This window comes from Perca fluviatilis, chromosome 13 (assembly GCF_010015445.1).
Source record: "Perca fluviatilis chromosome 13, GENO_Pfluv_1.0, whole genome shotgun sequence".
Lineage (NCBI taxonomy): Eukaryota > Metazoa > Chordata > Actinopteri > Perciformes > Percidae > Perca > Perca fluviatilis.
The window spans coordinates 998,321-1,021,070 of record NC_053124.1 but is presented as its reverse complement, the minus strand read 5'-3'; the positions used below and the strand labels follow the sequence as shown (position 1 = coordinate 1,021,070).

The following is a 22,750-nucleotide window of genomic DNA, read 5'->3' as shown; positions in this document are numbered from 1 at the left end:
AGGATGTGGCATTCATTTATCACATACACTCTTCTTTCATCTCGCTTTTCTCTTTCTGCCACCATGCTTTCTTAGTAACACCTTGGAGCAGCTTTTCACCTGCCATAATACCTATTAATGTCCCCATCTTCCACCAAAAAACACTTTATTTAACAATTACCATGTTAACGCATTATGTTTCTCATTCCGACAATATATTGTAAAGGGGAATGGTGAGACTCAATACTGTTAACAAAATTTGCACTTGGAGGTGGATAAGCAGGTGCTGCAGAAAGGCAATGCAAGAAGGTACAGTATGGGCAGGGGGGTTCTAAAGAAATTTAGAAATAACCACTGGAAATCATGGCATAAGGAACATGGAAAAGTGCCAAGTTGAAAGTAAAAATGCACTGAAGGATGAAAGTGCGTGGTTGGCTGTGAGCATCTGATTTGAATAATTTCTAGTAGCAGACGCCAGTTCAGCCTCCCCGGCCAGATGGACTGAGACTTATTGTGTCAGTGCTGGATAAGCATGGGTGTGCTACCAGGCCACTTGCAGCCTCCGTGTGCTCAGTAATGCCACCAATTTTTGTGAAAGCTCATATTTCATCTGCTATCCACTCTGTGTGACTTTTGCACGTTCATTAGCATATTTATATAGCTCAGTCCTAGATTTAATATGAGGGGAAAACCTTTTTAATTCTCCACTCTGGTTCACACATGGCTGGTAAAGCAGCGGGAGGATATCAGTGACTGTGTACAAAGCTGGAACAGATGACATGACTTTGGTGGGTGTGTGAAACATAAGCCTAAGCAGATGACTCAAAAGCTCATAAACAACTTTTTTTTCTGCCACTCGGCTCCTACTGATGTAAATTGAAGCTGTTTTTTTATTTTTTTTATTTGATTATTTTTTGGGGGCTTTTTCCCTTTATTACATAGTGACAGTGGATAGACATGAAAGGGGGAGAGAGATGGGGGATGACACGCAGCAAAGGGCAGCAGGTCAAATTCGAACCCACACCGCTGCAGGATTCAGCCAACATGGGTGAGCTAGAGGGCGCCGCATTTGAAGCTGTTTTTAACCAGCCTGTGTCAAAATGTGCTATTAAAAAAGCTACAATTTACTTCCTAGACCATCTTTGCTTCTGTCACACAGATATTGCTCCTACTTATCCCTGATGTTGTTCAATTGTTATTTAAGATAATAAACGGCCCTGGATAGGCCATTGAACTCTTTCATTATAATGATGACCATGCAGCTACAGTCGTAGAACTGGAATTAAACTGTGGATTATTTGCAAAGGAACTAACGGAAATATTTGGGAACTAAGACAGACGTTTTCCTGATTAAATGATAAATGAGGCTGCCAGTGTTCTTTGTCTTTGTTTACAGTAATTGTCCAACCCTGTCTACTAAAATTCATATACTAATATCATACGAAATGGTAATTTCTTTCTAGTCCAGGAAGTGTTACAGAAGTCATAAGGAGGTAATCTGATTTAGCTCTGGGGAGCTGATTCCCCGAAGTCCTTACGTTTTCTCGCCTTGCAGTTTCCCTTGGATTGGTGTGGCACTTTAATCATGGTTGCAGTTGCCGCCGTAGTCCTGCTCTGCCCTCCTACGCCCTGCAGTGCCCTGCTATGCCATGAACTACTACAACTACTATTTCTAGTCATAGTTCCATTATCTTTATTGTGACTATTATTGCCACTGTTCATCACCCCCAACCGGCACCGTCAGACACCGCCTACCAAGAGTCTGGGTCTGTCCCAGGTTTCTTCCTAAAAGGAGTTTTTCCTCGCCACTGTTGCACTAAATGCTTGCTCTTGGGGGAATTACTGGAATTGTTGGGTCTTTGTAAATTATAGAGTGTGATCTAGACCTACTCTATCTGTAAAGTGTCTTGAGATAACTCTGGTTATGAGTTGAAATTATAAATACAATTTAATTGAATTGAATCAGAGGGGATACAAGCTGAACAAAATGCAGGACCAACAGGCTAACACTGGAGTCCTGTGTTCCGTGTGCGGTTGGGTTTAGGTTACTAAAACTCTTAGGTTATGGTTGGGAAAGATTGTGGTTTTGGTGTATTATTTAAAAATGGAGCCCCTCCTGTATTCTGCTTCAAATTGACATTGACTTTTTCAAAAGGTAAAAGAAGACCTGTCTTTCTCTAACCTTGACCATAGTGTGCCAAATTGCATGCTGCATAGTACGACATAAAGCTGAAATGATTACCTTGTGATAATAACAATAACATAATAACATAACAAACTTGGTTTTGTGATAACTGACATGATGATGTTACATGCTAATCATTCAGATCTCGGTTTGATCTTAACATTACCTATACCATCCACTCCTTGACCATTCGATATAAGATTCAATGTTGCTTTCTAAAATGCCACCCTTTATAAACGGTTTATATGTTTTCACTAATTGCTTTCTCAATGGTTAATAAATCATTTACTAATGCTTTATAAAGCATAGATAAGTTCTTGATACAAACAACTTTCTGCTCACAAAGTTGTAAAAGAATCCCATTGGAATTATAAAAGTTAGTAAGTCATTATTGGTCACAGGTTCCTCACCACTAATAACCACAAATACTAGGCACTATGATTTACGTACAGTACTCTTATAGGGAAAGATACAGCGTTGTGCCTGTGGTAGTCTAATGTATCATAGTGACCTAGTGACCAAAGAAAATACACCCAGATGGCATTCACTTAGAGCCAAAGCCACACCATTTGGGGAATGTTTTCTCTGGCAAAGTGAAGGCAGAACAGAAGTCCCATAGTGTAACATTTAAAGAGGTATATAGATTTTAGAGAGTTTGTGTGAAATGCATTAAAAATCACTATATTTTTGTACCACTAGATTCTATTAGTATTATTTTTTTTAAAGCAGAGATGCAATCTCAAAGTCAGCAAACTGGATGCCTCCACTCCTTGGTTGTGCCAAGAGATTCTGTCAATAAAAATTACAAACAGATTTTGCGCCAAGGGACAGCCTTGGCAGACTCTGGCACCCACGGAGTTTTCAGTCAGACGCAGAAGAAAATAAAAACTTTGGCTTGAGACATGTTGGTCTAAGAATTTCTTTCTTTCATTTTCATTTTGCATGTGGTTTTCAACACAGAAATGTTCCAATCAATAAATAAGATACAATCAAACAAGCTAAATAAATAAAGTGAACAAACACTTGCACTAATGAGTGGTAAATAAGGCACATAGAGATCAATATATATAGCCATACAGGAGAATTGTAAAGATGATAGAAGAAATGCATGCTGGGAAAGTCACCTTCTTTGCTCCGGAGCGAGCTGAGTTTGGGTGGTGTATCAGTGCTGGTCTGGATACAGTAGACCTCTCGAGTCTGAATGCCGCCTCCACACAAGCCCGTCTGGTTTCCACGCCGACGGTCTTGTTGGCTCAGCAGCACGTCCACCCTGCACTCTGTCCACTCCGTAGTCCTCCAGCTGTAACTGAGGACAGAGGTGGACACATGAAGAGTTAGTCTGACAGAGTAGATCAGCCACATATTGTCTTTCCTCAAAATAAATAATAGGATTAATAGAATAGAATTGAATTGATCAATACAACAAATGCTCTCAAATGTCTATCAGTGTGGTCTACAGTATTTGTCCAATCCAAACACAATTTCATATTGACCATGTGCATATAGCAGTCAGATCAAAGGTCACTGGATATTATGTATCATTTCCCATGACTGGCCATGCATAGTACAAGTTTACCAAATCAATGGTTTCATTTGACAAATGTAATACTTTTCTAAGGGGCAAACTATACATACATTTGAATATTGTTTATCTGGCTTTACCACCAAAAAACAATGTATTGTACTGTTTTATTACAACTCATTTTGGTCTCATTAGAATATCATGCAAACCTTTCTAATGCATGCAACATAATCAGACATCATAAAATCATTACATTTATTGTTCACCATACCTAGAGATTGGCATGGGGTACTTTCCATAAGATTATCTCTCAATGCAAATCAAACCGGCTAACTGATAAAACCATGCCAATCTCTAGGTATGGTGAAGGGTATGTGATGATGTGGGGGGCTATTTTAATTCCAAAGGCCAAGGGAACTTTATCAAGATACATAGAATCCTGGATCCATGAAATAACTGGCCTTTAAAAATAAACTTCTGCCTGCCTCTATGGGAATCTAACATAGGGGTGGACTGACTTATGCCCCCTGTATTTTAAGGAAGAACATTTATTTATTTATGATACATTATTTATTCACAACGAAAATTAGTGTCTTTAAAGGTTGGATTTTTCCCAAACAAAATTAATTAAGGCATTAAGATCAATTTCCAAAAGATGATTTTTTTTATTCCTCTTTTTAGTCACTTTAGCATGGGTTCATAAACTTATGAGCACCACTGTATATAGTGGTGTTTGTAGTCCATTAATGGTGCTGGGGCAGATCTGCCTACAGTCTTTGTGTGTGTGTGCTGAAGGCCGTACTTTTCTCTTTTTTTCCTTCTCTAAAACTGTTCTTGAGCCTGGGAGTATGACCATCCGGTCTACGTGTGTTTCGTGGATTTGGAGAAGGCGTATATATGACCGGGTTCCCGGGAGATACTGTGGGAGGTGCTACGGGAGTATGGGGTGAGGGGGTCTCTTCTCAGGGCCATCCAATCTCTGTACGACCAAAGTGAGAGCTGTGTCCGGGTTCTCGGCAGTAAGTCAGACTCATTCCAGGTGAGGGTTGGCCTCCGCCAGGGCTGCGCTCTGTCACCAATCCTGTTTGTAATATTTATGGACAGGATATCGAGGCGTAGTTGGGGTGGGGAGGGGTTGCAGTTCGGTGGGCTGGGGATCTCATCGCTGCTCTTTGCAGATGACGTGGTCCTGATGGCATCATCGGCCTGTGACCTTCAGCACTCACTGGATCGGTTCGCAGCCGAGTGTGAAGCGGTTGGGATGAGGATCAGCACCTCTAAATCTGAGGCCATGGTTCTCAGCAGGAAACTGATGGAGTGCCTACTCCATGTAGGGAATGAGTCCTTACCCCAAGTGAAGGAGTTTAAATACCTTGGGGTTTTGTTCGCGAGTGAGGGGACAATGGAGCGGGAGATTGGTCGGAGAATCGGCGCAGCCGGTGCGGTATTACATTCAATCTATCACACCATTGTGATGAAAAGAGAGCTGAGCCAGAAGGCAAAGCTCTCGATCTACCGGTCAGTTTTCGTTCCTACCATCACTTATGGTCATGAAGGCTGGGTCATGACCGAAAGAACGAGATCCAGGGTACAAGCGGCCGAAATGGGTTTCCTCAGGAGGGTGGCTGGCTTCTCCCTTAGAGATAGGGTGAGAAGCTCAGTCATCCATGAGGAGCTCGGAGTAGAGCCGCTGCTCCTTCGTGTCGAAAGGAGCCAGTTGAGGTGGTTTGGGCATCTGGTAAGGACGGCCCGTGGAACACCTCCCTAGGGAGGTGTTCCAGGCACGTCCAGCTGGGAGGAGGCCTCGGGGAAGACCAAGGACTAGGTGGAGGGATATATCTCCAACCTGGCCTGGGAACGACTCGGGATCCCCCAGTCAGAGCTGGTTAATGTGGCTCGGGAAAGGGAAGTTTGGGGTCCCCTGCTGGAGCTGTTCCCCCCGCGACACGATACCGGATAAGCGGACGAAGATGGATGGATAAAACTGTTCTGCTACACCTAGCCCCATAAGCAGAGTTTGACATTCGAGCCAGGGGGGGCAAAAAAATAAATAAAAAAAAACTCATTGTAGCAGCTGAGACCTAGCCTACCACTTGGGGAACACAGCACGAGCACATATGGACAAAACAAACATGCTAAATAAAAAAATAAATAAAGCAGATTTTAAATTACATTGTAACAATTTAACAATCCGCCCTTATGAAATCCAATCGCGGCACGCACGGCTGTCTTGGATCACAATAGACAGGAGGTGGCAGAATGCCCCGACGCTTAAATTCAAATAAAATGTAACAGTGAACGATCAGTGATGGACCTACTGTTGAGATGCCTCCCCAAACGCAGAAACGAAGCGCAATCACACCGTTAAGACACGTTAAGAAAACAGATCCGTATCCGTATTTTGCCGTAATCCAATGACACGGGAAAAAAATCTAATCCACAGTGATCAGCAGATCCACTTCGCCATTTAAACAATGTGGAATAAAACGTAGGCCTATAAAAGTCCAAATCTACACAAAACATTCAATCAATTAGTAAGCTGACAGCAAATTTATATACATGGCATTTAGGCAACCTTTATTACAACATTGGCACGGCAAGATGTCCAGACTAGAGCAAGAGCAATTTTCGTTTTTTGCGTCCTGCATATGCGTCGACAATGGTCTCAGGTGAGAGGCAGAGCCCTGAAAAAATATATTTTTTACTAAAGCCGTAGGCCTATATGAAATGAGATGTATTATCTAACACCATTTACTTGTTATGTGTTATTTAAAATATTTTTAAGTAATTATTCCACTCATTTTTTAAACAATGCAATTACCCACTTCAGCCGCCAGGGGGGCAGTGAAAATAAATGATTCCCCTTTTTTTTTTTGGGGACCCCCTTAACCCCTTCAAGGATCCCTGGCGGTCCCGGGACCCCACTTTGAGAACCGTTGGTTTACACAAATAAGTGTATATACACTTATAATATATACCTTACAAATAAGATTATTATTATTATTAGATTTTTATTTGACATGGACATCACAATTACATTGGACAAACCAGAGGCATTGCTTGAGTGTTTTAGCACACTTGCTCATTTTTTACAGATTAAGGTGTATTATTAATAATCTGACTCTTAATTGGAATTTATTTATAGAAAGTCTAATTGTAAAAATTCGATTTTGAAATTGAAAACAGAAGCAAACTAGACTAGCATAGATGGGTTTGTGTCTGGCTAGAGAATTGGCAGCAGTCGTCTGTATTGTGGTTTCAACCCTGAGGTCAGAAAATATAAACCCTGCCTCCATCTCTGCTGATAATGGAATTCATTTGAGGTCGCCAATGAAAGGCTCCATATATTAATGAGCAAGGTCTCTCTGACTCTGTTGCCTTTGCCCTGCTGCAGAACAACGAGGCCCCTGGGAAAGCATTGCATCTTGGGGCTTAAAGTTGCCCAGATGGGGACACTCAAACAACGTGTTCTTCAGTACCATGGACAGGCTGCTGCCTCACTCCCTGCTGTGTGTCAAACAAAAGACAGCAGGAGTCGATGGACTTTGATTTAGTGTTGATGGATGATATCACTCTGCCCATATAACAGAATTAAATATATTAAATACATGGGTTTTAGAGAGATTAAGTGAAACTTAATTTTCAGATTCTGTTCCAGAAATAAGAAAATTAGTTCACTCAAAATATCTTTGATTTTAGTTTTGAGCGGCCTTGGTCTTCTACTTACACCTTTTCCCATAAGCCCAACACCATCTGGTTAATTGTCACCAGCTTGACAGAATGTAGTGCAACACTCACCGAGCGCGTATGACAGCCGTCGAAATACCCGACTTATTGCTTTCTGTATAAACCAACATACCAGCAGCGTCTTGCCATGTCATTCCCACTGTAGATGCTTCACTAAAACTGCAATGACATATCCCAGCTAAATGATCACGACCACTATCTGTATGGCATGTTTGATGTGTATGATAGTTTTTTGTTAGGTGACCAGTAGATTATTAGCCCCCAGTGCTTAAATGCTAGGCTCTGTTGTAAAGTCATCCTTAAACTAAGATGACATAACTGTCTCTCTCGTCATTCTGCTTTGAGACAGACATTTGACAAACAACTACAGTCAATGTTGCAGCTCTGTGCCATTGTATATAGGCACAGCAGTGCTTTTATTTAATTAATACTAAACACAAACTACTTTTAGTTCTGCAGGTATTTAGACATAACCCAAAGTACTGGATGAATTAAATGTTGACCTTATGATGGTGCCAGATGAAATGTTCAGGCATCACCAAGTTACTACAACTCATCCTGAATGAGAATATGTGGACCACATTTTTCTTGGCAGTCCATCCCATAGCTGTTGAGATGTTTAAATTACAGTAAAACCAGAAATGTCATGTCATGGTGGAGCAATAAGAAAAGTCAAGGGATCACCAAAGTGGTTTGGATTCATCCTTTGGGGACCATGAATGTGTGAACCAAATTTCATGATAATCTATTGAATATTTGGGCATTGCCATGCCACTAGCATTGCTGAAAGTTGAAAGTGTTAAAAGGGAAAACTGTTAAAGGGATAGTTCAGTATTTTTAAAGTGGGGTTGTATGAGAAAAACATAGTTACGCCACTTAAAATAGGCCCACCTAACAAAATCTATATCAGTGTAAGTGTAAACTATATTTACAATATTTTCATTTTTTTTTTCCACAACAGAACTTCGGTATTCCTATGCATATGCGCAACTGTGAAATTTGATTGTTGTCCTTTACTGTTGTGTTAGCATTTTTATACTCCAGTGTTAGGTTTCCCTTCTGACAGAGATGTTAGCCTCTGTTTCCTGCCCAGGGACTACAGATGAAAATGAGCTTATAACTAACTCTGGTACTGTTAAGGAGCAGTGCATTGTCCCTGTCAAATAAATATATAAATAAATAAATGAATAACTGTAATTCAGCTGTTTGGTTCAGACTCTCTGTGATTTATGAAGGAGACAACAAATACAAGAAAATAAAAACGATTGAATATGACAAGGAAATGCCATTCACTGTGGAAACAAGAGGATACCTTTATGAACCAGAACCAAATAACTTTTGCAGAGGAAAGAAAGAAAGAAAGAAAGAAAGAAAGAAAGAAAGAAAGAAAGAAAGAAAGAAAGAAAGAAAGAAAGAAAGAAGGGAAACGTCTGTGGAAAGGAAAGGGAAATCTAACCCCCAATTTCCACCATAGTGCGGGACAGGAAGTCGAGCACAGAAGCAAAATAAAACATCCAGTTAATTTTCTAAATAAAATAAACCGTGCTCCTGGCGGATCATATTTCCCTCAACTACACCTTGAAAATGTTGTGGGTGGAGACAAGCCTGAAGTCAAGTTTGTGGTTCTGTTTATAGAAACTACATCCTGTTATATCGCGCGATCATACGTGAATTCGCGAGATCTCGTGGGTCCTCGTGACTTCAGCTATCAGTCATGGCCGCAGCCGTTTGGCAACAAAACCGCACCTGGTGGGTATTGACGGACGGCGGAGCACGGAGCCGACACTGTTATGGTTTTGGTGTTTTGTCTTATTTTGGTAGTCTGTTTTCTGTTTTGTCTTTTGCTCAGTTTCCTGTTTTATTTTGATAGTCTGTTCTCTGTCTTGTTTTGTCTAGTTTTATTCCCTGTGTTTTCTCACCTTGTTTGATTACTCTGCCCAGCCCTAATGTGTTTCACCTGTTTCCTAGCCTTGTCACCTGTGTTGTGTTTCCTCGTTAGTCTGTGTATTTAGTCTTTGTGTTTCCCCTTGTCAGATCATTTTGTGTGTTTCCCAACTGTGTTCAGTCCTGTCATCTTGTCTGTGAGTTTTGTCGGTTGTTTCTGGATTTCCTTTGTTTTCGTTATTCTGTTGTTTTGTTTTTGCCTGCTGGATTTTTGGATTCCTTTTGTTGTTTAGACTCCTTGTTTGAATAAATCCTCGACCTCTAACCTGCTGCCTGCCTACCTGCCTTGCCTCTACATTTTGGGTCCACCATTCTCTACTCCTCCCTGCTACACCGTAACAGACGCGCAGCAAATCTGCAGCCGTTCCGCAGTTGGGGGAAATTGTGGGTAACGGCAAGATAAAGTGGGGAAAATATTCTAAATATAGCGTACGCTTAAACTGATATTGTTTTTTTATTTTTAGGTGGCTAAATTAGATTTAGCTCCTTCCCCTGTCCACAGCAGTACATTGCTTGGCTTCTGTGTCAGTACTCCTGTCTGCTTCTCTGAACTGGGGGCGTGCTAACCGCCATCTACTGTAGGTAATACGCTGACTATCGATAACTAACTAATACAACCCACTTCAGAAGAGCCAAACTATCCCTTTTAATGCAAGGTCAAAGTTTATCCTGAGTTAGTCCTGCATTGCCAAACTTATCTCCACAGCAATGTGTCAGCACTGGAGTACGGTCTGGCTGCACAAGAAGACCTCTTGATACTGATTTTGAGATATCTTGTGTCACTAAATATCTTCCAGTAGCCCAGAATAAAACTCACGCACTTCAGCACCCCTGCTGGAAGAAATCCTAGGGTAAACACTGCTTATACATGACAAATTCTACATGTACTTATGTTAACTTTTAACACTTTTATTTTATTTATTTATTTTTTTAGTTTGATAACTCTTTCTCTCCTTGTCCAGTACTTACACAATGCAGGGTGGCACTCCGTCTCCCATGGGGCTGCAGGACTCTTTCTCCTCCAGCTCAGGACAATCTGCTCCTCCATCGATTGGGAACTGACTCACTTTCCTGGTACGAGTGCGCTCCCCCTTTGGCCCGTTGGGGTCGTAGCACTCCTTGGAACAAGCTGACCATTCAGACCACTCGGTCACATCACAGTCTTTGGTCATGACGCAAGCCTGGAAGGTCACTGGCAATGACTGCTGAGAGCACAGGCTGGAGATGAGAAGACAACATACCGTAAGACAAGATGAAACTTTCCTACCTTAATGTAGGATCTGTTATGTTACCAATTATAAATGTTTCAAAATAAATGTAATTTGATTTATAGTATCAAATCATAAGTTATCTCAAGACACTTTACAGAGAGTAGGTCTAGACTACACTATGATTTACAAAGACCCAACTATTCCCCCAAGAGCAAGCATTTAGTGCAAAAAGGAAAAAAATCCATTTTAGGGAGAAACCTTGAGTGGTGAGGCAAATGTGTATATCATTTGGATTATAATTATTGTATTAAAACAGACAACAATCAATAAAAGACATTTTAACCCTTGTGTTGTCTTTTTTTTCTAAATTTCTATTTTAGAAATACGGATTTCTTTTTAACTACCTTGTTTTATTTACCCAAAAATAACAGATGGATGATTCCTTACAACACCCTTCACAAGTACAAGAGATCAGATCTTTACTTTCTTTGAATTTGGGGTGTTTCGTTAAATGTTTTAGCATTTTTTTAAAGAAATTGAAATGTTTTTGAGACGGTATCCTCTATAAACTTTCATATAAATTAGGTTTGACCATAAATTCCAAAAATAAGCATAAAACTAATAATGAGTTAGTGTGAGTGTTGTTTATACATGGTAGTCTAGTGAAAAGAAGCAAAAAAAGACTAAGGTCTCACCCCCCCACCCCCTTGCTAATGCGCCAAATGGTTTAGTCCATCTGCACGCATTTTGTCTACGTTAGCTCATCTGGTGGAGCGCGAACTTCTGCTGTAGAAATGTCTTTTTCAAAGAAAGCCAAATCAGGCTACCAAAAAGAAAGGAAAGACAGGAGGAGGAGAGAAAACAAAATGAGGGTAAACGATTGGTAACGGACTTCTTTTAAAAGAAAGGTGAGCACAAACTAAAAAACCAAATTCATAGTGCTAAACTGCTTGAATATCTCCGCGACCATTAGCGCTAAAAACGGACTGAGACAACCCATATAAAGAGCAGAACATGCACTTTGAAATGATAATTTGGTTACACATGTAATCTGAGGTAAAGGCTAAATAAACTACACTAACAATGCTGTTTGCATACAACACACCATTGTAATAGCATAATTTAAAACATGTATTTTAAATTAATAGGCTATAATGTCTATAATTAGTAATAATAGGCTAATCAGTGTCATAGGTAGCTTGGTAGCTCATCAGTAGATACATATCATGTCAACATTATAGTTATGTCAGATTTAGTAGAAGCAGATGTTAACATTGTGAAACCCATGGCCCTCAGTTTCAGAAACTGTCACAGCAGGGAGTGGAGTAGCAACAGACCCCTCAGCCTCCTCTTTGGATTTGAGACAAGGTGAGCTTATATCAAAATTAAAGCAAACCATGTTTAGCCATTTTGACTGAAAGGTGTTTAGTAACACTAACATCTTAGTGTGTTCTATTATATTAGGTTACAATTAGGATAAGAGGTTATTATCAGATGTATCCTTCATAGAGAAAGATGATAGAGAAGATGTGATTGAGGATGATGGGAGTGAAGACTGCAGGGAGCATGAGTGTTGCTCTGAGCACAGTGTGGAAATGAGAGCTGAGGAACTGGGAAGTAGGCAGAGCAGTGCAGACCAGTTTTTGCCAGAGGATCAGGACTATGGCCAGATAAATTAACAGATGTTATACCATGGTCTGGGTGAAAACTTGATTCTAATTGGCTGCAGGGTGTCCATTAAAAAGTGATATAGGACACCTACTAAAGGAGTTCTGGTGAAACTGTCTGTTTACTGTTCTAAATGAATGCGCTACATTAAATCAAAAAGGAAATGTGGATTTATTATTTCCAATTCGTCCTCTGAACACCACAGGATGGCGCTAAAACACACAGACTGCAAGAAGTAAGTTATAAGTTCTACTGGCCCTCTGGACTGACTTTGTTTCACAGAGAATAACGTTATCTCACATCCCCGTTCACTGCTCAGGTCGCTGCTTCAGGCTGCGCCGCTGCAGCCGACAGTAACGTTAGCTACACATCGCGGATCAAATTCTTCGTTAAAGTCGTTATATTGTTTTGGGGACAATGACATGGCTGGATAGCTAGCTTGTCTTGTTGTTCAACATACTGTCAAATTATTTTTACTGATTGCCAACTGTACACAATGTTATTGATTTTGGATCTTGCTAGCATAGCGTCAGCTTTCTGGCTCGTAGCTAAACTGAAGGGTTCTATCAGCTGAGCGGACTATATAAATATCTCCGGTTGCTAAGGGAGGCAAGTCGTATCTAAGGTTCTTCCTAATTCCTGGTGGAGAGAACAACGTTTGCATTGCATAAGAACCTGATGGATGGGAATGATTGTTCCAGGTATTAGTCAAACCGTCAGGCGTAACCAGGGAAACGGAGTTATTGTTTGGATAAACTTTAGATTTCGATTGTAAAACTAATTAAAATATGAACTAATGCTGCGCGTCGGACGGTTCACGCCTCGCCGTCGTCCATTAATACCTGACAATGGACACCTCGTCGGGCATTAACCCTTACATAAGAGAGACACCATAGTACGCAGTCTGGGAAGTAAAGGTACAGAGAAAACAAACAAAATGTAGTAGTAACCACAGTAAAGAAGCTCGAGAATGTTGAGAAAGGAGGTTTGAAATGTGTGTTATCAGGCTACTCTAAGCATTACAGTTAATAGTTATTACCATATAAACAGCTAGGCCTACAGATTCATGTGTACAGAGGCACAATTATACTTTTTTTTTGGGGGGGGTGGGTGTTGAGGAACATGGGGGCCCATCAGGACTTGTACTACGCCCCTGGCTGGAAGTGGTGTGCCCTTTATATACTGAGGTGGGAAGGTGTGGAGGTCAAGGTCATGAAAGAAGAAGACATCTGAATTCCATGCAGGACAACAACGTTTGCATCCCACCATAGACCTGCAATTAGTATTTGCATTTTTTTTAACTGTGACAACGTCAAAGTGTTTTAGTTCCCAAAATGTAATCAAAGTTTATTTGCTACAACCACAGTCTTTATCCAAGAAAGAAATAATTATGTAATAATATTACATGGAGTTTTTGAAATGTCCAAAACCAATGTTCCTTTCTGCCGACAGTTAAGCCCAGACCCAGTTCAGACCAAAGAGTCACGATGAGACGAACCGTTTTAGAACGTCACAGAGAAAAGTTGCAGCGTTCTGAACCGGCCCGTCTCAGCTCCACTCAAACCAGCTGATGGTGTTGCTGCGACTCAGCTGGTCGAGTCTCCAGAGGCTGGTTTTAGAATGTAAGGGACGTTAACTGTATCAACAGCCACTGGTCTGCTGGTAAAGTCAGCTATAAACTATAGAAATAAAATGATCCATAATCCATTTTATTTGTATGTTACAAACGGCGCCTCAACGACCGATAGCACGGTAACGTTACATGGTGGAGCGACCTAAAGAGAGACTGAAGAGAGGGAGCGCCCAGCGGCGTTAGAACAAAGCCGTGAATCAGAGAAATAAAACATGTTTTCGCCGATTCATCACTAGAAATGTAACTGTAGCCAACATCTCAATATCACTAACGTTCTACAAGGATTGCACTTGTCAATGCACGCTCCATTGCGAGCAAGGCTTTTACCCTGAACGACCATTTCACTAAGGAGAACTTGGATTTTCTGTTCATTACGGAGAAGTGGCAGCGAGAGAACGAGCACTTTCATCTTAAAGAACTATGCCCCCCGGACTGCTCCGTGTTTGGGACTCCTCTGCTCGCGCGCCGTGGAGGCGGACTTGCGCTGGTCTTTCGGGATTCTTTCTGCTGCAGTTTGATGGACACCGCTTCGTTCAACTCCTCTGAGCTGCAGATGTGTAAGGTTGGGAAAATGCACCCCTTTTACTGTGTTTTAGTTTACCGACCTCCTGGTCATTTCTTGACGAGTTTTTAACGTCTATCCTCAAACTAGATCGCCTTTTAGTCCTTGGGGACTTTAATCTGCATATTGACGATCCCTCTTGTTCGACTGCAGCTGAACTGTTGACTATTATGGATTCTTTCAATTTTGTACAGCATGTTTCTGGTCCCACGCATAAAAAAGGCCACACGTTAGATTTGGTATTCTCTTGTGGCCTAAACATTGATAAACTGAGTGTTGAAGATTTTCAAATTAGTGACCATTGTTGTATTTCTTTTAATTTGTCACTTACCATGATACCTACTGTCTGTAATGTTGTAACACAAAAACGCTTCATTTGTGAGACAACACCTAGTGATTTCTCTGCCTCTTTTGACTCGCTCCTTTGTTGAATGTGATGATGTTGATTATGGTATTGGATATGGTAGCGCCTGTTAAAAGATTTCAGGGTCACAGAAAAAGGCCCTCCCATGGATAAATGATAACATTTGTAGTTTTAGGAGAAAATGTGGACAGCGCTGTAGTAACCACTAATTAACAATGCGGTTGAATGATTAAGCAGCTGCCGCTTATTTTTTTTGTGTCAGGAAATAAAAAGTAAATTGTTGCACCATTGAAAATTCTGACCTTGGCTTGTGTGTAAATAGGTGTAATAATTTTTTTTTTTTATTTTTTTATTTTTTTTTAACAAAGTTAACATTAGGGCCAGTGTTAATTCTCCACTCATCAGTGTTTGTTCTGCTGACTTTTCACCGGTGTCGTCTTGATTGTCCTTCACTCCTGTCAGCCTACAGGATGTGAAGACCATAACAGGAAATATGAAACAGTCTTCGAGCCCCGCTGACATTGTCCCAACAACTCTATTGTTGAAAATGTTTGATATTGTCGGCCCCTGTGTGGAAAAAATAATTAATCTGGCTCAGTCCCCAGCTACTTCAAACACGCTGTGGTAAACCCGATCCTTAAAAAGCCCAATCTTGACCCTTCAGAACCTAAAAACTACAGGCCCATATCTAAACTTCCATTTATTTCCAAAATTTCACAGTTGGATCACAGTATACTGATCAATCAGCTTCATAATGAGATGGGACTATCAGGATCTGTCCTTCAGTGGTTCCCTTCCTATATTCATGACAGAATCTTTAATGTTGCTGTAAACAATGTACAGTCTGATGTGACCAATTTGTCCTGCGGAGTGGCACAAGGGTCAGTTTTGGGTCCTATTTTGTTTTTACTGTACATTTTGCCACTTGGTCAAATTATTGGTTGTTTCAAGGATGTATCATATCATTTCTATGCCGACGATGTCCAGTTGTATTGTTCTTTTAATGATGCTGAGTACCATCGTTTGTCTCTTTTCCTAGAGGGTGTGTCCTCCATCAAAGACTGGCTGGCCACTAACTACCTGCAGATAAATTCAAACAAGAACTGAAACGCTGATCTTTGCTTCAGACCATAAGATCCCGCTGATCAAACGGCACCTTGGCTCTCTGGGCCCCTCTGTCAAATCCAGCCTCAGAAACCTGGGGGTTGTGTTTGACCAGGCCATGTCTTTGGAGACACACTCAAAACAGCTCGTCCGAAATTGCTTCTATCATCTTAGGAACATCTCTAAAATTCGCAAAATGTTGTCAAAGAAGGATCTGGAAATGATAATTCACGCTTTCATATCAACAAGACTTGACTACTGCAACTCTGTTTTTACTTGTCTGAATAAGTCTGCTAAATTCTGCTGCTAGACTTTTAACAGGTGCCCTTCGAAGGTCTCATATCACTCCAGTCTTGTCGGCTCTCCATTGGCTCCCTGTAAAATTCAGGATTGATTTAAGATTTTCAGAGCCTTAAACGGTCAGGCCCCACAGTACATCCTGTACATTTCTCTAGCCGGACTCTTCAGTCCTCTGGCCAGAACCTGCTTGTAGTCCCTAACACTCGTTATAATACCCGAGGGGACCTGTCTTTTGAGTCTGTTGCTCCCAGACTGTGGAACGCCCTGCCCCTGTCCATGTGTCTGGCAGACTCTGTTGTCTCTTTTAAAAAGGATCTGAAAACATGTTTATTTAGGAAAGCTTTTGGTTGATGGGTTTTCACTAGTGTCACTTTAATTTTACATATGTATATACATTTTTATATTGTTTGTTTTACCTATTCTTTTGTACAGCACTTTGTGATTTTATCTGTGAAAAGCGCTTTATAAATAAATTTTACTTACTTACTATAAAATACCAATACGATACCGATTTTTTATTATTAAGGTGGATTCATCATCAAATTGCTAAATCTGAATGAATTTTCAGTAAACATTATAGTGCAGCCACACAAACTGGGATTGATTAGGATTGGGATTTAAATGATTCACATTGTTTTCCTGAAGACGACAAGAGAAGACATTCAAGAATTAGGAATGTCTTGATCAAGAACCTGATCTCAATCAGAGTCCTTTAGTATTGAGTCTGATCCAATACTAGCTAGACGACCTATCGCTCTGTAAACACTGGTGGTTCTATAGTGGTATTACAGAGTGTTGCTTCTTCCAACACATAACAACCTTCGGCAACCAGACAACAGACAAGATTAGTTTCATTCTGTCATCAAGTTACTAACGGAATTAACATTACAGCTGATATGACCTGCTGCCAGCAACGTTTGTAGTTTTAACCTGTGGAAATGATGAACAGTGCTGGCTAAACATCAGAAGCTGGTACCTGAATGTTTTGTACACGGCCCTTTGCTAAAGATAAGTAGCACTGGAGGTTTTTGGGGGTGGCTTGTGGCTCGGAGGTCGAGTGGTTCCCCCTCAACCACAAGATTGGCGGTTTGATCCCAGGCTCCTCTGACCACATGTCAAAGTGTCCCTGAGCAAGACATCAAGTTACTTCCCCAGATGCTGTATGTATAGCTGTCCACTGCTCCTAATACTTAGGATGGGTTAAAATGCAGTAATTGAGTTTCACTACATTGTACTGTCAAATTGTATTTGATAAATTAAGAATAAAGTTTTGTTTATTTTATTAAATCTGTTTTGCCAGCATCAGTATTCAGAGTCACACACTCACGCACCTTCTAATTTCTCCTTTTATATTCACCAAGGTGCTGCACAGTAGAGCCATTTAGTGTGTTATTTAGTTTCTTTGTATGTAATAGATGTACTGTATAAAGTACAAAAAACACATTTCACTCTAAATGGAGCCTCCTCTCCCACAGACAGCACTTTTTCTCAACTGCTTAAAACGCCTCGCCAACTTTCCTGTTTGAAATTCCTCATTTAATGACACCACTGACTGAGAATGCCAGCAAGTTTTTCATATATATCAAAGCATGTAAACCTATTGTAGAAGAACCCAAGAGTACAAATATGATGCTGAAAAGGAGTATAATAAGGGCTCTTTGAGGCTTTATTTTTGCCAATTATGATCCAATAAATGCTCATGTCGGCTCCAATATGGTGTCAGGACCTCTCTATCAACAATGTTGTCTGACAAACTAATAATGGACTTATGATAGAATTGCATTGGCAATGGTATTCACTAGGGCTGTCAGCATCAACGCGTTAATCACGTTGCGATTAAGGGCCGAGCATAACGCGTACGTTTATTAAAATCACATTAATCACATGCCGCCATTTATTTATTTATTTTCACTTCACTCTGCTTCACGTCGTGCCTAACAGGCTACTATTTTGACCCTTTGCAGCACCGTTACTTATCATCAAGCAGCCATACTTCCTCCTAACACATCCTCCTGCTGCAGGCTGCAGCCATGATGGAGAAATGCAGCAGCAACACAATTCTGAATGGCGCTTTTTATTTTCCAAAACTCCCGGACAGCTCATAGACAAATCGAAAGCCATAGGCACATTGTGTAAAGCCAAATTAAAATATCACCGAAGCATGTCAAGCTTGAGCTACCAGCTACGAGCTAAGCATAGTCCAGTTAACGTGACTCAGGTTGATGCTAGTGCTACCAGCTACGAGCTAAGCATAGTCCATTTAACGTGACTCAGGTTGATGCTAGTGCTACCAGCTACGAGCTAAGCATAGTCCAGTTAACATGACTCAGGTTGATGCTAGTGCTACCAGCTACGAGCTAAGCATAGTCCATTTAACGTGACTCAGGTTGATGCTAGTGCTACCAGCTACGAGCTAAGCATAGTCCACTTAACATGACTCAGGTTGATGCTAGTGCTACCAGCTACGAGCCGATAGTCCAGTTATACACCGGTTTGATGCTAGTGCTACCAGCTACGAGCCAAGCATAGTCCAGTTAACGCGACTCAGGTTGATGCTAGTGCTACCAGCTACGAGCTAAGCATAGTCCAGTTAACGTGACAGGTTGATGCTAGTGGGCTCAGGCAAAGCACTGTTTTGGAGAGTGCTACTCGCCGACTGGTTATTGAAACCAAAGTGCAAACGCGGTCTCATCAACCGGTGATCACTGGACGTCAGTGAGTTATCAAAATTATTTAGAAGTTACTGAACACTATGTTGACTCTGGTAAGTAGGGTTGGGTACCGAAACGTGCCGACCTAAACGGTAGTAAACCAAATAAGAACAGAAATTTTGGTGCCTTATTTCGGTGCCTGACTTTACACTACACCTGACAGCAGGTAACGTTAGCCTACCTTTAGCTAGCAGCTGGATTAAACAGGATTTAAATGCTGACAGCTAACGTTAAACGATGTAAAGTGTGACTGGATTTCACTGTAGAGGATTCCAACAGCGGGACCTAGCAGTCTGCTCTGCAGCACAGCAGCTGCCGTTGTCGGAATTAAACTACACAGACGGTGCGTTCACTTAAAACAGGTAGCCTCGTGGTGCATTCACAGTAATTGTAAAATACCCTTTTCCCTTCTGGTGGTTGTTTTTGTCGTTCAACAGCAATTTACTGGTGAAATAAGTTATTGTTATAGTTATTACATTATTATTATTAAATCTTTAATTTTTACCCTGGCCTTAACAATAAACAAGTTGCTGACTGTTGTTTAGTACCCTTCTTTTTTTCTTTTTTCTTCTTTTGTTTACAGTAAATAAATAATAAACCAATACAAATCTTAAAGTCAAGTTCATAAAGTAACTTTCTTAGCATTCATTTGATTCCCAATCAATATACACTGGTAAGAATTGCTTTCCATTGTTAATATGTACTTAAACAGTTCTGAAATGCAAAAACATGCAACATGCAAAACAATAGAATTTTAATCATGTGTCACCACAGTGACAAACTACTATAGAGGTCATTACAGTATAATGCATTTATAACTGATGAAAATAATGTCAGCTATAAAAAGGTATCAATGATATAAGGAAAGTCTTAAGGAATATCATTTTAAATGCATATAACCATATGATTTGGGCATAGGCTATAAGGTAGATAATACTTTGTGCAAAATAACCTCACAAAAAATAGTCCAAATTGACTGAAAGTCAAAAACCTGTGAAAGAATGTTAAAATAAGCATCGTGACATCACACTGTGCACAGAGAGCTACACATACAGTGGATAAAGACAGGAAAAAGACAGCAAGACAAATAGCAACATTTGCTTGCCTTTTAAAATGCCTCTACATACACAGAGTGGATTATTAAGAACCAAGTAAAGCGACTGTTGTGTAGGGATTACACAGATGTAAAAGACCGGTGAAATGCTGCTGTACATGCCTGCAGCTTTCCTTTGTCCGAGTCAGCCAATTTGATAAACAGGGTTTAAAATTTGGTCATTACAAACCCAAACAATTTGTTATCCGTATTTTCAGCAGCTGCTTCACAGCACTATGGCTTTGTTGGATGATGGGATTTCTGAGGAGTTGAAAGACACTTGTTTCTCTCTCTATGTGTTGTAGAGGCTGGTAGGCCATTTGGGATATTCCCTCAACATCAGTGGTGTATTCCAGAAAGTGGTTTTACAGGGTGTCCGCGGGGTTTTAAAAAGTATTAAAAGGTAGTAAATCAAATTAGTAAAAATTAAGGCCATTAAAAGGTATTAAATGGTATTAATCGCCATTTTACAAGGTATTAATTTTTGAATGACTTTTTTGCAAACTATGAGTTGTCCATTTGTTTTATTATGTCTATTTAAGTTAATCTTGTAAAGTTTGTGTGATATTATATCCTATCCCGCATTGGGTGATAGCCTATTTTAGCCCGACAATCCAGACCCACATCAAGGTGTAGGGTCTGGGTTCACACCATTGACAGGGCTCAATCTGAAAATTCCCTCTGCACGCTACAACCAAGCAGAGCAACGAAGAAGATAGCGGAGCTAGTTGATAGATTAAACTTTTGCGTATCGGTTCGGCAAAACTCCGAACACATCTTCCTTTTTTAAGAATGATTTCTGTGCCGTTCTTTGTTCTTTTCACAAAGAAAAGCTTAACTCAAAGTCTTCCAGAGTCGCGGCCAAAGCCAATTCCAAACACCGCTGTTAGCCAACAACAGAAGCTCTGCTTTGTTTTCAAGTTGTTTGTATCCCACAAAGATGAACAGAAATCCCGAGTGGTGCATCACACAGATGAAGAGTATAATGCAAACATTCCTCTAGGGCAAGCAGTTGGCATCTCTGCTGGTAAGAAAATATTGTATAGGGACAGTAGAAGTGGATCGGTTATTCAGATTGATTAAGGACATAGTGGTCTCAGTGTGCAAGGTGGTTTTGTGTGTTCTCTTAACAGTGTGGAAATAATAATATTTCAATAATTTATTTGAGTTCTGAAAAGCTCTACATGTCCTCCTAGCTCTCGATGTAGATGCTGTGATGGCTGACAGTGTTTCCTCTAGAATGGTTTTCAGTAGCGGGGTTGTTGAACGTCAAAAAGTAACGTTACCTGAAAACAGCGTGTAGATTCTTTTTAGCATCTCACATTAGCTACACTTTCAGTCACTATGACCTCTACTACTACGTTCAGAAACATTGATTGTGCCAAAATATGAACAATAACGTCGCTGTCAATGGGCTTATCTGCTAATGTTAGCTACTGACCGTTAACTTAACCATCCAGCAAATAGACTGTGCCGTTACTTGAAACCGGTGATTAACGTCACCGCTCATTTTACACACAGTTTAACAACAAAACAAAACGCTGAGTGGACATTACTAGCTACGTTTTTCATGTTGGTTTTGAGCAGTATGCACCCCTAGTGGGGAATAAAAAGCAATTCAATTGAAGCACTTCCCATGAGATCACAGGTTCACTTAGTTTCAAATGGTTAGAATGGCATGCATGTCTGTGTATGTCTGTTTTCTTGTATTTCACTTGCCTCATGGAATATTTTCTATGTGTACTCATTTGCGTGTCTGTACATACAGAAGAAGGTTCACTTAGTTTGAAGTGGTTATAATGGCATCAGTGAATGCTTGTTTCTTTGAACTGCTTTAATTTATCATTTTATTTAATCTATTAATTTTATTCTAAAGGTGAAATGAATGCAAGATGTGTTAGGGTTGCAAGATGTATACAAATTCAGTGAGTCTAATCTATTGTGTTGACTTTCCCTATCTGCGTTGTTCTATTGGCCTAGAGGGTGTATTTTTTTTTTATTAATCTTAAACTCTGTTTAATGGTTAGAAAACGTGTTGCCGTATAAACGTGCAACTTAATGGCGTGTTGGTTTTAAAAAATATTGAGAAGGTATTAAAAATTGTATTAAAAGGTATTGAATTTGTCTCTAGGATTTCTGTATATACCCTGTTTTAGTGAAAATGTTTGTTAAATCCATGTTGTGGAATAGACAACTTTGTGTAGAAATTAACTGTCTACTCTCGTATTTTTTTTTTCTATTTGTTCTGCAGCCATTGAGCTTCCTTTTTCTTTAAACCATGTTATAGTAAAGCTTAAGCAGCAGGGTCTAGACACAGATGTGACTATGGCCCTTATGGCTTTACAGATACAAAATGTAACAGTGTGCACTTTGATGTAGTTTAGGCTTTTCAGCCCCACAATATGTTATCACGGTATGCAATACGACAAGCAGTTCATTTGAAGAATACTGAGGGCTTCAGAGTATTTGGTTGTGTTGTGTGTATTTGCAGCGCATTTGTGTATTTGGTTGTGTTGTGTGTATTTGCAGCGCATTTGTGTATTTGGTTGTGTTGTGTGTATATGCAGCGTGTTTGCTAAATGCTGCGCATGTGATGTCACATTTATGATGTTTTTCTTAATTTGCTTGTGTTTTGTCTATTTGCATGTGTTTTCCTTAGTTGCAGTGCTTTTGCCCCAGTCGGCCACCATATTATCATCATATAATCATATAATGTCACAGAAATAC

At 40.3% G+C, this 22,750-nt stretch overlaps 1 protein-coding gene across 1 annotated transcript in view; it reads right to left on the bottom strand.

Moving 5' to 3' along the window:
* The window catches only part of thsd7aa (thrombospondin, type I, domain containing 7Aa), a 247,220-nt gene that overhangs the window by 140,994 nt on the left and 83,476 nt on the right, over nt 1–22,750 (bottom strand). Inside the window, exons 3-4 of the mRNA XM_039820834.1 lie at nt 10,347–10,595; nt 3,289–3,470 (exon numbers count right to left, since the gene is read on the bottom strand). Of these exons, the coding sequence (XP_039676768.1) occupies nt 3,289–3,470; nt 10,347–10,595 (431 nt within the window). The remainder of the gene's footprint in view (nt 1–3,288; nt 3,471–10,346; nt 10,596–22,750) is intronic.